Consider the following 15,687-nt stretch of genomic DNA (forward strand, 5'->3'; position numbering starts at 1 on the left):
TTACCCAAAAAAGAAAACAAAGAAATATTACAATTATTATAATTATCTTCAGTATATAAATCGACAAAGAGTTATTATTGTAACCTGTTACATGTGACTTATTCAAGAGGCAACAGTTGCAAGACAGGTGTACTAATGATCGTGCCCTTCACTTCACTGTCAAGTGTCGTCAAAGGCTCAAAGCAAAGCAAAGTTCAGTCAAAAAAAAAAAACAAAGCAAAGCAAAGTCAATTATTTATTCTTTCCCTCAGTGCAAGAAAAGGACTAGTAAACTGCAAGACTAAGCTGCAAAATTAAAGTCTAAGGCAATGTGAGTTGGCTCATTAAAGCCAGACCAACCCATCTATATTATTCAATGTCAAATGCAGATACACTGGGAGATTCAAAGAACTATATAGCCTGTTTTCTGTTATCTGATGCCAAACAGTAACTTGTTTGGATCCGCCTCTACACAAATCTGTTCCTTTAGGAATTTGTAAAGCAAAATCCATGACAGTTTTATTTATAGTTGTAATTTTGATCCTACAGTGTTGCTTCACAGCCAGCATAAACCACCCCCTAGACCCTCTCAACCCAACAGAGATCAAGAAAGTAAGGCTTACAATTCAAAGGTCTCACCTTGCAACTCTTAATAACCTGACCTTTCACTTTGTTGACACTGAAGAGCCAGAGAAAGAAGATGTCCTCAAGTGGCTATCTTCCAGTAATCGAAAGAGGTCCATGTCCGCCCTGCCTCGCCGGGCCAAGGTGGTGGTTCGAGCCGGCGGTGAGACCCATGAGCTCGTCGTGGACTTAGCCACCGGCTCGATCACATCAGACCACGTCTACACGGGTAATGGTTACCCCTCTTTCAGCTTTAAAGAGCTCTTCCAAGCTAGCAAACTGCCTCTGAATTATCCCAAATTCAAAAAGTCAATTTCAAGCAGGGGATTGAATTTGTCTGAAGTTTCTTGCCTACCATTTACAATTGGTTGGTATGGGGAACACATCACAAAGAGAGCTGTGAAAGTTCAATGCTTCTATAGAGGAGGGGGAGTCAATGTGTTTGCAAGGCCAATTGAGGGAACAACAATAGTAGTAGACATTGATTTGATGCAGATTACCATGTACACTGATAGGTTCAGAGCCCCTCTGCCTAAAGCTGAGGGCACTGATTTTCAATTACCAAAACGCAAGTCATCAAATTCTGCCTCTTGCAACAAAACCAGAAGTGGGTTCACCATTGAAGGCCATAAGGTTAAATGGGCCAATTGGGATTTCCATGTTGGGTTCAATGCTAGAGCAGGAGTGGTGGTTTCAACAGCTTCTGTGTTTGATACCAAAAAGAAGAAGTTTAGGCGTGTGCTATACAGAGGCCATGTGTCTGAGACCTTTGTGCCATATATGGATCCTACAAATGAATGGTACTTTAGGACTTTCATGGACATTGGTGAATTTGGGTTTGGGAGATCAGCTGATAGTCTACAGCCACTGATTGATTGCCCAGAAAATGCAAAATATGTAGATGGGTATATGGCTGGGGCTGATGGGAAGCCACAGAAGGTTCCCAGGGCCATTTGCATCTTTGAAAGGTTCTCAGGTGATGTTGCAATGAGGCATACTGAAATTAACATTCCTGGAAAATTGGTAAGGTAGTGTTGAATTAGGCTTGTGACTTTGAATGTTAATTAATTTGTCTACTAGCTAAGAAGAGGTGTAATGTTGATCTAAATTGGCTGGTTTTTGCAGATAAGAAGTGGGCAGCAGGAGATTACTTTGGTGGTTAGAATGGTGGCTACTGTGGGTAACTATGATTATGTTCTTGATTGGGAATTCATGCAAAGTGGCACCATTAAAGTTGGGGTCAGTACTTTCTTTTGTTTCTCTCTTCGTTCTTATTGTTGATGCTGCAAGTTTGAAAGAATTTTAATGACAATATTATCTACACTCCTTTTAAAGATTTTTTCTCTAATGTAAATAAATGTTTGATAATGTTTCTGTCCCACATTCAAGAAGGTCTCTTTTTTAAGAGGTCTCTAAGTAGTTCAGATTGCACTTCCCTACTTCAATTGAGAGATTAAATCAAAACTATGCATCCATATATATTTGGAAAAACCCATTATGAGTTTGTCCACTTTGTTGCCAGGTGGGCTTGACAGGTGTCCTGGAGATGAAGGCCACGTCATACACAAATAACGACCAGATAACGGAAAACGTCTACGGAACATTAGTCTCAGAAAACACGGTCGCCGTTAACCACGACCACTTCCTAACATTCATGCTGGACTTGGACATCGACGGTAACGGCAACTCCTTTGTCCAAGCCAAGTTTCAAACGGCAAGAGCAAGCACCGTTAACGCCACGTCACCGAGAAAGAGTTACTGGAGGGTCGTTAGGGAAACCGCCAAGACTGAAGCCGAGGCCAGAGTTCGGCTCGGCTTAGAGCCAGCTGAGCTGTTAATTGTGAACCCAAATAGGAAGACCAGGCTTGGGAATGAGGTGGGTTACCGGCTGATTACTGGACAGCCGGCCACTTCTCTTCTGGCTGATGATGATTACCCGCAGATTAGGGCTTCTTATACAAAGTATCAGGTTTGGGTGACCGCCTATAATAAGTCAGAGAGGTGGGCTGGAGGGTTCTATGCTGATAGGAGCCATGGAGATGATGGCTTAGCTATTTGGAGCCAGAGGTAAATTGCCTATATATCTAATTGTTTTATATCACAATTATTATATAACATGTGTATATATATTTGGGTAATGTTCTGTCATCGGGTAGTTTGATATTTATGTTATTAGATTGTGAATCTAGATCATGGATCCAATATAATCAATGTTTCATACTTACAATTTGACAAAACAAGTATTTTATGTTAGTAAACAGTTTTTAAATCAGCTATGCATGTATAGAACTTGAATTTTAATTTGGAAAATGCATGGTAATGGAAAAATGAGAGTGATTAAAGTATGGGTAAGTTGTTTTGCTTCATATATGTCATATACTATAAAGTAATTTCTCATGACATATGACATCAATTGTATGATGGCCTAGTATACAATACGTATCAAAGTTGATGTAAGAGAGAACATTTTCATGGCATTATATGCAGGAACAGAGCTATTGAAAACAAAGATATAGTATTATGGTACACAGTGGGATTTCATCACATTCCATACCAAGAAGATTTCCCAGTTATGCCCACACTTCATGGTGGATTCGAGCTCCGCCCTGCAAATTTTTTCGAGGCCAACCCATTACTCAAACAAAGTTAATCTGCAAGTACATGCTAAATTGTAACTACAGACAATTCATTCCCCAAACTAAGGAAAATTCTGATGACAGTAACTCAAACACAGTTAAGCTCTAGTGGTGAAAGGACATGCAGGGTGTTGTATATAAGTTGGATGAATGCCTCAGTTCACTGCATATACAAGTTTGTGTTCATAAATCTGGACTGACTGGAGGTTTGGCAAGATTATAGCAATCAGATATCTGTACAAGATTAGTTGATTCTTAATCTCAAGCTTGTAAAACTGAAACATGATATTTGATTATTGATCTTGTTGATGTATCATCTTTAGTAACAATGGCTGCTTTCAAGTATCTTGTTTTTCCTCTTTGCTTTGCTCTCTCCCAAATTTGCTCTGTTCTTCTGCTCAGAATATAGTAACTAATGCAATTGGGTGTTCATGCATTCAAATGGGATTATGGGAGTACTAGGTATTTTCAATTTCAAATGGCAAACATGCAAATAAGGGATCAAATTTCCCAATGAATTAAACAACTACAAGGGAAAATAATAATACATCACTAATGGAGCTCTTTGGCTTATTTTCTTATTACTGACAAACAAAAAGTACCCAACTAGGGGGTTTGGTTGGTGCAATTAGGCCAGTGCACATGCTTAGAAGGTATTGTTCTGGCTTTAAGAACTGGACTACTCTCAAAGAAATTGGTTGGCCGGAGCTCAAATCCACCACTCAATGTTGGCATCATTGGAAAGTCTTCTTGGCATGGAGCATGGTGAAACCCAATGGTGTACCACAACACTATGTCTTTGTTCTCAATCTCCCTATTCCTGCACACAAAGTCATCTGAACAGTCAACAAAAATTAACAACCACCACAAGCACTTGTCTCACCTATCATAAATTGGTAACTCTTATTTAGACTACATTATGAACCACATCTCTAGAAAAAGCAATACGGCGAGCTAGTCTCATCCTTATTAGAAATGTGATTCACAATATAGTTCATGTAGCATTACTCTTAATTAAACGATATACCTTTGGCTCCAGACTGCTAGAGTATCGTCTCCTCGGCTTTGATCAACATGCTTCCCTCCTGCCCATTTTTCAGACTTGTTGTATGGTGTAACCCACACATTGTAATTGGTGAAAGCACCGCGAATTTGTGGATAATCATCCTTCAACAAAATGGGTCCTGCAACTGCCCCGGGAATCAAACGGTAACCGATAGGGTTCCCATATTTGGTCTTTTTATTAGGATTTACCACAACAAGATCTGCTGGCTTCAAACCCAGGTGAATTTTTGCATCTGATTCAGTTTTAGCCGTCTCACTCACAACATGCCAATAACTCTTCCTTGGTGTGTTGTGGCCTGTGGCACGTTTGGTCACCAAGGTGTTCTTGACAAAGGAGTTGGCTTCACCATCCACATCAAGGTCAAGATAGTAGGTCAAGAAGTGGTCATGGTTTACAGCAATGGAATTGTCTGCAACTAATGTGCCATAAACTTCCTCCTCTATATGGTCAGTGTGGGTGTATGTAACCCCTTCAATTTCTAGCACACCTGTTAGTCCAACCTGTTTTAAGGAGTTAATTAAAGGGCATGACTGTTAGGCAGGAAAAAGATATATAGCACATGGAATTGGACTAAAATAGTTTAGTTTTATGATACGTTGGGTCGGATTAGACTAGACGAAACCATACCAAATTTGTATTAAATTTACAATAAATTGGATTGTATTTTAGTGTGCAAACTTTTTAGATCTCTCAAGTTCAATATAATACAATTAAGTCTAGTGTAGTCCAATCAAGTCTAGTCTAGTACGATGTACTTGAATTGTCAGATCTACGACTCCGAACACAGAATTCAGAACCTCAAAGGCTCAAATCACACGTTCCAAACCGAGGACCCGATACCCAAACTCAGAACCCATAACCCAGGACATTATGTAGTCATAGTAATTAAACCATATCATACATACCTCCAATTTGATGGAGCCACTTGGCTTGAACTCCCAATCAATTATGTAGTCATAGTTGCCTATAGTTGAAACCATCCTCACCACTAGGGTCACCTCTGCCCTGGCTTCTGTTATCTGCAATTCCATCGAACTCTCAAATCTCAATCAATACCACAACTACAATATGATTCAAAACCCATCAGCAATCACCACCAAAAATAAGAAAACATAATTACCACTACATCTGGGATGGTCACTTCTGTGTGACGCCACAAGATGTTCCCTGCATGCCTTTCAAAGATGCACATAGCATTTGAAATCTTCACAGGTGTGCCATCTTGCCCAGTATAGTAGGCATCCATGAATTCGGCATTGGCTGGGCAGTCCGTCAACGGCTCAAGTGACACTGTTGACTGACCAAACCCAAATTCTCCACAATCGAAGAAGGTTTTGTAGTACCAGTCCTCTGTTGGGTTCATGTATGGCACAAAGAGTTCTGATACTAAGCCTCTGTACAAGACCCTCCTGTATTTGTGCTTTTCAAGATCATAAATTGATGCTAGGGATATAATTGTACCAGTTCGAGCATCAAATCCCAGATGGAAGACCCAGTTGGCCCACCTGATCGATCGAATTCACAATGAATAATTAATATTAGAGATTAAATTTTTACATGGTACAAATTAAGAAAGGAGAAAAAAGAAAGAAAAACACGAATGGTACTAGATCCAATTAGACCATGTTACATTTGGTTAATGTAACATGAAGTCCACTAAGTTTATATTAAATATCTATATATATATGCCAATGAACTTGACTATAATATAAGAACATGAGGAATTATGAAGATATTAACGAAATTTCAGACCGAGAACTTGACTAACTACGTACCTGACAGTGTGACCGTCGAGCTTGAACCCTTTGTTCACCGAGGGCACAACTGGTGCACCATTTAGCCGAGGACCGAACGGGGGCTTCTGCTTGGAGGCCTGGTACTCGGTTCCCTCGGCCTTTGGCACTGGGACTATAAACCTATCACTGTATTCAACTATTTTAATCTCATCAAGATCAACTACCACTGTTATGCCCTCCAATGGCCTCACGTACAAGTTCACGGTCCCATTTGTGTAAAAACAGTTGAGCTTTGTTGTTCTTTTAGTCTTTTTCTCTCCAAACCAACCAACTGAGAAAGTGGTGCACACAACTTGGGATATGTTAAGCCCTCTCTTTTTCACGGATTGGATGAAGGGTTGGTATGTAAATGGCAATTCACTCGCAGCTCCTTGCTCGTCTTGGTTTAGCATAGGGTAACCATGTTCATTGTCAACTTTGATATTGGAGACTATGGATCGGGTTGACAAGTCGGCTATGAGCTCGTGGGTTTCCTGGTTGACTCGTATAACGACCAAGGCACGGCGGGGAGGAGGTGGGGGTTTAGTGGCGGAGGGTTTTGATTGCCATGAGAGGATGGTGGACTTTTCGGGTTCGTCGAGGCCTACGTATTGGAAGGTGAGGTTTTGGGCCGGGTATGATTTTTCGATTATGGTGGTGACCCCAGTGAGCTCGGATGGGGTTAGAGGGTCTAGTGGATGCTGGCGACTGAGGGATGAGGTGGGAGAGAATGTTGTAAAGATGGAGAAGAAGAGTAATAACAGAGTAGTTGGTGTCAATATTCTTGATGCCATGGTGTTGTATGGAAAATCTAGGCATCTTTGGTCCCCTTAAATAAAAATTTCAGCTAGCTAATAGCCTAGTAGTACTTTCAACGACTAGCTAGCATAGCTGCTAATCCTAATTTTATATAGTGCTTTAGAGCACGTTTGAACTGTTATAGATAACAATTTTAAGGGCTAGTTTGGTATGGTTGTGAGAAAAAATAGCTGTGAAGTAAAGTCAACTGTAAAGTAAAGTAGTTAAGTGTTTGATACACTATGTTTTCAAAAATGCTGTTAGTACAAAAAACAGTATCAAAGTGTTTGATAAATGTTAATGTAAAAAGTGCTGTAATTGTGTATAATTATTAAAATGGACTTGATGCTGAAAGTGTCTTTCACTTATTTATTTGGTAAAAAAAAAATGTTTTTTTACTTGTTTTTGAAATTTTTTGCTACAAATTTTTATTAGCATTAATTTTTCTAAGGACAACATTATTAAATAAGTATGCCTATTATTTTTTAGGTATATTATAATTTTAATCGTACAAATAAAATATCATAATTAATTATCACAATATAAAATATAACTAATAATGAACATATTTTTTAATTTAAAATAAACAAATAAAAATTATAGAAATCAATGAGGGTATTATGGGTAAAATAAAATATTCATTATTGCTGTGATTCACTGTAGCTTTCAAAAGCACCTAGAAACCTGCTTTCTGTTTTTGTTGTGGGGAGTTGAGAATTGTGGGGAAAAACGCATTTTTTAATTTTTTTTACTAAACACCAAAATTGTTGTAGGTGATTGAGAATTGTCATCCACAGCAGCTTTTGGATCCTCCACCGTAACCCCAAATGGAGCCTAAACCATTTCACAACAATTTGGTGTTTGGTAATAAAAACAAAAGCTCCAGTTTCTCACAATTCTAGGTCATTCACTACAGTTTTGAAAAGCTATCCACATGTTTTTCAAAACTGTTATGAATAAAAGTTGTGGGTCCCATTAATAAAAATTTTGAGTTGTCCAATGTATCCTTAATTTTTATTCAAAATCACAGAGGGCTATCCCTCATTTCAGGCACTTTCAACATTATGTCCATTTTAGTAATTATACACAGCCACAACCGTTTTACATTAAAATTTACTAAACACCTTGATACTGCTTTTTGCACTCACCATACTTTTAAGAACATAATTTACAAAAAACTCAACTGCATTGTTTTACAACTGACTTTACTTCACAACTGTTTTTTCTTACAGTAATACCAAACTAAGCCTTAATATGGTATCAAATTGAGCTCTTATTTTAATTAGGCTCATATTGAAAACTAGGGCTGGGTTTTTTTGCCGATTTATCGAAAAATACCAATGCCTTACCGATATCGTACTGATCGGTATGGTATTTTTTTTTTTTTTGATATCGGAGTAAATATCATACCGTACCGGTTAAAAATGGTATTAATATACTCATGCCGATGGTATACCAATCCGTACCGATATCATATCTCATTCTCTTATTCTTCTTCTCTGATTTCAAATTTGTAGAAACCAATTCCTTTTTCATTTTTCGATCTGGTTTCTGCCTTTCTGGGTTTTTTTGTTGTTTTTTATGGGCCTTTGACTTATGTTTTTTTGGGCCTTTGTCTTATATTTGTTTTGGGCCTTTTGTGTTTTTTTGTAGTCAAGCCTAAAATCACATACACCCACAAAATCTCACACACCCGGCCAGCCACCACTCTCACCATCCATTCGATCCCAGCTAGCTCTCTCTCTCTCTCTCTCTCTCTCTCCTTCTCCGATCCCAGCCGCCACCACAATCTCAGACTTTCACTAGCACCACAAACTCCACCCTTAAACCACCGTTGCCTCCCTCTCTAGCTCTCTGTCTTATCTTTCTCTCTTTCTCTCTCTGTCTTCTCAGACTCCCAACACCATCTTAGACCCCCACCACCACCACGAACTCAACCTTGAAACCACCGTCGCCTTTCTTTCTCTATCTTATCTCCCCCCTCTCTCTAATTTCTTTAATTTGGTTGTTGCATGTTGGTGTTGTTTTTGGCAGCCAATACCGCTCTGAAACCGCCACTCTCCGACCAATACCGAAGTGAACAGTTACAGACTACCGTCGGTATGGTATCGGAACCAAAAACCTCTATCTCGACCCCAATCGGTCGAAATTCGATATGGGTGTTTCGGTACGGTAACCGTACCGAACCTCTATTGAAAACACATGCACAAGTAATTTGGCATTGAATTGGAGAAGAAAATTGTTTTGGCTGTGAAACAGAATCCCTTGTGCACGGCTCCACCATATTGTCCTAAGATCCACTCTAGTCATGCATCCACTACTACAAAAAACGTAATAGACAACGGATTTTATCCGTTGTGTAAGTTACCAAAATACCGTCGTCTAATCGACCGACGTCTATTGGGGTACCAATAGACAACGGGTAATATCTGTTGTCTTGTAAGCATTAACACAATGGTTTTAATTTAAAATCGTTGTATATACACCCTAAAAACCCAATGATTTAGGAGATACCGATGTTGCGTACTTATCTAGACATCGATTTTTATTTAAAGACCGATGTGTACTAATAGGCGAGACAACAGTTTCTATACCTTAATGCATGTATTTTACAACTGTTTTAAGTATAAACACGAGGTAAAATAGTCATTAAGACAACGGTGTATGTATAATAACCGTTGTGTACAATAACAATTTCAATTTGCTTTTGATGTATATAATGCTTTGGTATATCAGTTTCTATTGAAAACCGTTGTAGGACGACACTTTAAACAACGGTTTTAACCATATAAACGTTGTGCAAGATAATAATTTCAATTTGATTTTGATGTATATAATGCTTCGGTACAACGATTTTTGTTGAAAACCATTGTAGGACGACACTTAGTACAACTGGTTTTAACCATATAACCATTGTGTAAGATAATAATTTCAATTTGATTTTGATGTATATAATGCTTTGGTACATTGGTTTTTATTGAAAACCAATGCAATACAGCACTTAGTTATAGTATATCAATGCATGCTCATGCTCAGAATTAAACCAAAAGATACTTCATAAATATATGTAAGATTACATTACATAATAGGTTCCATAAGTGTGATCAGTTGTACAAAAAATACATTCAGTCAAACTAGCTTAAAAGAAGAGGCACAAAAAAAAAAAAAAACCTAGCTTAACATAACACATTTACTTCGTTCCAACTTGACCCCCCAAAGTCACAAGCATATGCATTCATATCTACCAGCTTCTTACTGCCAACTACAATCAAAACAAAGCTAATAGGATACCAATGCAATGCAAAACAATAAGCAAGCTCTAAATAGAAGAATTGAAAATACTATTATAATCCTTGATAATTTTGTATATTTACACATCGATATTTTTTTGGGTATAAGTGTTGTCCTTCATCCTCCCCATACCTTTTTAAGTAGATGCCCCAACTCCAAAGCTCTAAGAAAACTAACAAAGTCCCTGTAAAAGAGCACAAACACACACAAAGTCATATTTAGATAAACTTCAGAGAAATTTCAAAAAGATACAAATATTCACTTATTTGGTCAAGTAAGAGAGTTTTGAAAGAAGGAAAATCCACTAACTTTTTGTATCTTGACCAAATATTGTTGGGTCTATGCATTTTTTTTCATTGTTGGGTTTCTCATTTGCTGATAAGTGAATATTTTTATCTTTTGAAATTTCTGTAAATAATCATCACTACAAAGTCCGTACACAAATCATGTTTGGTCCATTTTCCTAGTGCTCAACTTATTATTTGAATAATCATGCAAGCTTTAAAATTTCATTCTAATCCAGCATTCAATCCCATAAGAAATTAGAATACAAAGCTAGACTTGAGGTTCGGACCTCACCCTTCAGGACCGGACCTCCAGTAAGATTGGATTTAGAAATTTAGGTTTGAGGTTCAGACCTCACCCTTGAGGACCGGACCTCCAGTAAGATTAGTGTTTGAGACCTAGGCTTGAGGTCCGGACCTCTCCTTTGAGGACCGAACCTCCAGTGGCGAACTCAGTATTCTGTCAACATGAAGTTGAGCAACCAAGACTAAACAAAAGGAAACAACATTTTGAACAACGAAAATACTGATTCAACTAAAACCAAATCAATAAACAAACCTCATATCAGTAAACAAAATCAATAAACCCATATCAGTACACAAAATCAATCAACAAAATCAGAATGAAACATCAAGTTGAACTTACTACTCTTAACTCAAATATTACCAATACCATCAAGAGGGAGGAGGCGCCAGAAGGGTGAGTCAAACCTGAAGGGTGCAAATTATAATTAATTTGCTCTCTGTTTATTTACTACAAGCTACATATGAATGTTGTTACAAAATATGTTGTAGACAGGAAAAAAGTTTAAAGGCATTCCATGATCTCATTCCAGGAAATTGCTGAAAGCTCTTCTTTAAAAGTTTTCACTTTTGTCTTACTAGAATTTTTAATACTTGAAGGATAACATGTGCTTCTTATCTCAGATGGTTTTCACATTTCTCTTATTAACAAAAATCTAATAGGAAAGTGAGGATAGTTAAATTAAGTGTTATTGCCCCATTTTTGGAGGTATGATACTCAAGTTTAATGGTGAACTCATTAGGGTCACTTAGGTGGTTCAGATTCTTGACCTTTCCATCTTAGAAGTTTGAACTCATTGTGGTCACTAAGTTGGATGCATAAATACAACAATGCTGATTCACATCTTTTCAAGTACTTAATTTAAACACTCAATCAAACATGAAAACAATTAAAACCCTTCTTTGTAGATGTAGCATTGGTAAGTAGGGATCGTTCTTAACCGGGGATTGAGGGTGAATGCATAACTATGCTAGGTTTGGTTTAATGGGGGTGCAAAGTTTGGTTTTCTAAGTTCCTACGAAATAAAACAAGAAGGTGGTTAGATACATATCAAGAAATCACAAGTTCTAACATGTTTAAACTCATAGACAAGCAAACAATCAAGAACACATAATCCTAACATGCATCTAGCCGAAAATAAATTCCTAAATCTATTATTTACAAGTGATCATCTCATCTAGTCACTTGAAACCGTTTACCTCTTCTTCCTTTGGTACCTACGAAATTTCCAGCTAAGGTTAAGACATACACACATGCATACATTGAAAATAAGAAGCAACCAAATCGAGTGAACTTCCTAAGTCCAATTTTATCTTTGATTAGTTCATTGAAACATGCAAGGATGAACCAAATCGAGTATCATCCATACAAACTCCAACGCATTAGGGGTATGTATGCTAGCATGCATATTCGAACCTAGGGCTGCAAACGCATGGAAGGCATCAAACAAGTCTGAAAATAAACATCCATACATCAAAACTTGTTCTCTTTACAAATAGGTTCGAAATAATACACCAAAAAAAATGAAATAAAGTACAAGACATGGTTACACTTTTTCTTTGGATCCGAGGGATATTCGCTCCGCAATCTTCAAGTATAGCCGCACCTTGGTGATGATGGAGACGCAGAAATCCCAGCCAAGTCGAGCAAAGGATAGTCACGGGTGAAGGAAGGATAGTTTGGAAGGTGGTGGAGATGGTGTTTCGGTTCTAGGGTAGATTTCTTGCTAAGTGTAAGAGGAGTTGATGTGAGGACAGGAATTCGGCTCTATGATCGTGAGAGATCCTTTTCTCTTCCTCCAAAGCTCTTTATATAGGGGATGATGATGATGCCGTTCCTCCAAAAAAATGGTGCGTTACTATGAATATGTAATTAACCTCCATTTGAAACCATGCAATTATGCTCCATTTAAAACCATGCAATTATGCTCCATTTAAAACCATGCAATTAAGGTCCATGTAATTAAGGTCCATGTAATTCCACGTGACCATTTATTCTTCGGAATTTAGGAACGTCTTCCTTAGCACACATTTTGCTCCGAATCGTCTCCTTTATTATTTCTCCTTTATTTTCTGCCTAAAAATATAAAACAAGTTAGCAACATATTTACTAAGCTCATAACAAAGCAAAATGTAGAGAGAAAGACATTAATAATCAAGTATAAAATGCGTAGATCAAATTCCCCCACACTTAGACTTTGCTAGTCCCTAGCAAATACAAAACAAAACAAGGGCAAGGAAAAACAATAAAGGAAAAATATGTACAAAACACTTAGAAGTCTCAACGTTTCAAAGCCGCAAATTTTCATGTTCTCATGTTTGAAAACGTAAGAGATACTAAGTAAAACAACACTAAGCCCTTAGTCAAAATTTGTCTCAGAAATTTCTTAATGTATATGGCAATGGAATCACCATGTGTCAAGCATGAATGATCTTTGAATTCAATAGATAATAGAGACATGATCATGCTATGAACAAGTAAGACATAGAGAAAACAATGGTGAGTTTAAATTTGTGCATTCTTCGAATGAAGTTCAAATCAACTTACACGGATGCTCTCATTATATTTCCACTCATGCAAAGGGTTCACTCAAAGTGTTTAAATCAATGAATGGAATGAATTACTTGCTCAAATGAACCAAAATCATATGCTTACTCATGCAACTTACTCCACAGAATGAAGGCTACTCATCTTAAGGATCAAAAAGGACTTTAAAGGGTTGTAATGGGGCTGAGGTTAAGGCATTCAAAATTTAGATATGTGGTGATTAAGAACATTCTAAAGACTTAGCCAAAGCACCAAAACTTGATCAATTTTAAGCTCCCATCTCACCAAAGACGTCACCATGCAAAACTTTTAAAGTACAAGGGCCGGATTTCATCGTGTTGGGCCCTATCTTCATTCTAAACTTCCCTTGAGCTCTGTGAACAGGATAAAGGCTATATTTTTGCATTATTGGGCATTCTATTCGAAACAAACTCCAAACTCACAAGTACGGGGAATATTAATCCAAACTTTAGACATTTAGAACCTATTGCCGGAGAGCTTTTGATCATTCTTTTCTTTCTTTTATTTTTGGCAATTTCTACTTTAACAGGCTGTTTGAACAAGTCTATCCCCATACATACATTCCCTTACATGATTCTCACGCCATCTCCAAGATTCTAGCTTCAAAAATCCCCACCAGGTCTTTTGAACAAAGGTATGGATAATCTACACTAGGTTAAAGTGTTTAGATATGTATGGCAATGAAAGAAAGGCTTAATGTAGGCTCAAATGGGCTCATCTAGGGGTGTCGCAACTCGTGCGCACAAATGGGATACATGGCATTTTGGCAAAGTGGTGGAAAACCTTAGTGCCTTTAATCATATCCAAAATCAGAGTATGTATCAATTATAAGCTTTGCAAGTTGACATGAGTAAGTTCTAGTATTCTCTAGTTCATTAAGATCTATGGCAAGTAATTAGATGAGACATGTTTTGTTTTTGAAAACCATATGCACGAAATTCACTCTCAAATGAAGTAATGTAGGCTCAAAAACTCACTTTTAAGGTTGTATGATTTAAAACTCATTCTAGCATGCGAAATCTATACCATGTTTATGCAAACCATATCCACTACATGTCATAACACTCACAGATGTCTCAATTAGCACATGAATTCATTCTTAATGATTTCCAACGCCATATGTATGTTCTTTCGGTCCATTTTTATCATCGACTAACTAAGGGCATCCTAAGACTCTTTAAAACACTAAGTTAAACAAAAAGACTCAAAATACACTAAGATGACTCAAAATTTTTTTTTTTTTTTTTTTTTATTTGGGTTCATCATCCACCGGAAAGTTGTAAACCCCTCCCCCACACTTAAACTCTACATTGTCCTCAATGTATCAAAGTAAAGGCATAGAATTCAAGTATGGAAGCTAGGACTTACGAAAATCTAATTGAGTAAATAAAAGCAACGAAATTAAAAGAGTTAAGGGAAGAGAATGCAAATCTGTTGTAGACTCCTCCATTGGGTTGCCTCCCAACAAGCGCTTGTTCTTTAACGTCTTCCAGCCTAGACGTGATGCATCTTCATTTGTTTGAAGTAGGTGGATTAGAGAGCTTCACTTCTTCAACGTCAAGCTCCTTGAAATTCTCATAGTAGTGCTTCAAACGTTGGCCATTCACGGTGAACACCTTGCTGGTTTCCAAGCTCATTATCTCCACGGCTCCATAGGGAAAGACTTGAACTACAATGTAAGGACCAACCCATCTAGAGCGTAGCTTGCCCGGAAAAAGTCTAAGTCTCGAATGGAATAGCAATACTTTCTGCCCGGGTTCAAAACTCTTCGTACGGATCATCTTGTCATGAATGCGCTTTGTCCTCTCCTTGTAGATCCATGCGTTGTCAAATGCTTCATTCCGGATCTCCTCAAGCTCACAAAGTTGAAGCTTTCGATGTAGACCAGCCTCATCCTTGTTCATGTTGAACTTCTTGATCGCCCACCATGCTTTGTGTTCCAACTCCACCGGAAGATGACAAGCCTTCCCATAAACAAGTCGATAGGGTGACATGCCTATGGGAGTCTTGTATGCCGTCCTATAAGCCCATAGTGCATCATCCAAACATTGGCTCCAATCCTTGCGATTTGGTTTGACAGTTCTCTCCAAGATCTTCTTGATTTCGCGATTGGATACTTCAGCCATTCCATTGGTTTGTGGATGATATGGTGTAGAGACCTTGTGTGTGACGCCATACTTCTTCATCAATGCCTCCACAGTTTTGTTGCAAAAGTGACTCCCTCCATCGCTTATGAGAATGCGTGGCATCCCAAACCTTGAAAAGATATTCGTCTTGAGGAAATCTGCAACAACTCGCGAATCATTAGTACGGGTGGCTTTTGCTTCCACCCATTTCGACACATAATCTACAGCAAGTAAGA

The 15,687-nt window shown here is 37.9% G+C and overlaps 2 protein-coding genes across 3 annotated transcripts; one reads left to right on the forward strand and one right to left on the reverse strand.

Annotated features, from left to right (window-relative positions):
* Positions 1 to 334: 334 nt before the first annotated feature.
* Positions 335 to 3,260, forward strand: LOC147294093 (primary amine oxidase 1-like). Of its 2 annotated transcripts, none has more exons than XM_086232762.1 (4): positions 335 to 1,626; positions 1,729 to 1,842; positions 2,126 to 2,670; positions 3,091 to 3,260. In XM_086232762.1, exons 1-4 carry the CDS (start codon positions 490 to 492, stop codon positions 3,251 to 3,253), a joined length of 1,959 nt encoding a protein of 652 aa, XP_086088888.1. In that variant the 5' UTR covers positions 335 to 489; the 3' UTR covers positions 3,254 to 3,260. The 2 variants fall into 2 exon arrangements, with proteins under 2 accessions (XP_086088888.1, XP_086088889.1); XM_086232763.1 differs by having other exon boundaries at positions 3,052 to 3,144.
* A 585-nt stretch (positions 3,261 to 3,845) lies between these two features.
* Positions 3,846 to 6,874, reverse strand: LOC147294094 (amine oxidase [copper-containing] alpha 2, peroxisomal-like). Its single transcript, XM_086232761.1, has 5 exons — positions 6,081 to 6,874; positions 5,426 to 5,810; positions 5,211 to 5,324; positions 4,267 to 4,805; positions 3,846 to 4,059 (listed from the first exon to the last, which is right to left on the reverse strand). The coding sequence occupies exons 1-5, from the start codon at positions 6,872 to 6,874 to the stop codon at positions 3,846 to 3,848; spliced, it is 2,046 nt and encodes a 681-aa protein (XP_086088887.1).
* Positions 6,875 to 15,687: the final 8,813 nt, after the last annotated feature.

This window comes from Dryas octopetala, chromosome 2, assembly GCF_963921425.1.
Source record: "Dryas octopetala chromosome 2, drDryOcto1.1, whole genome shotgun sequence".
Classification (NCBI taxonomy): Eukaryota; Viridiplantae; Streptophyta; class Magnoliopsida; order Rosales; family Rosaceae; genus Dryas; species Dryas octopetala.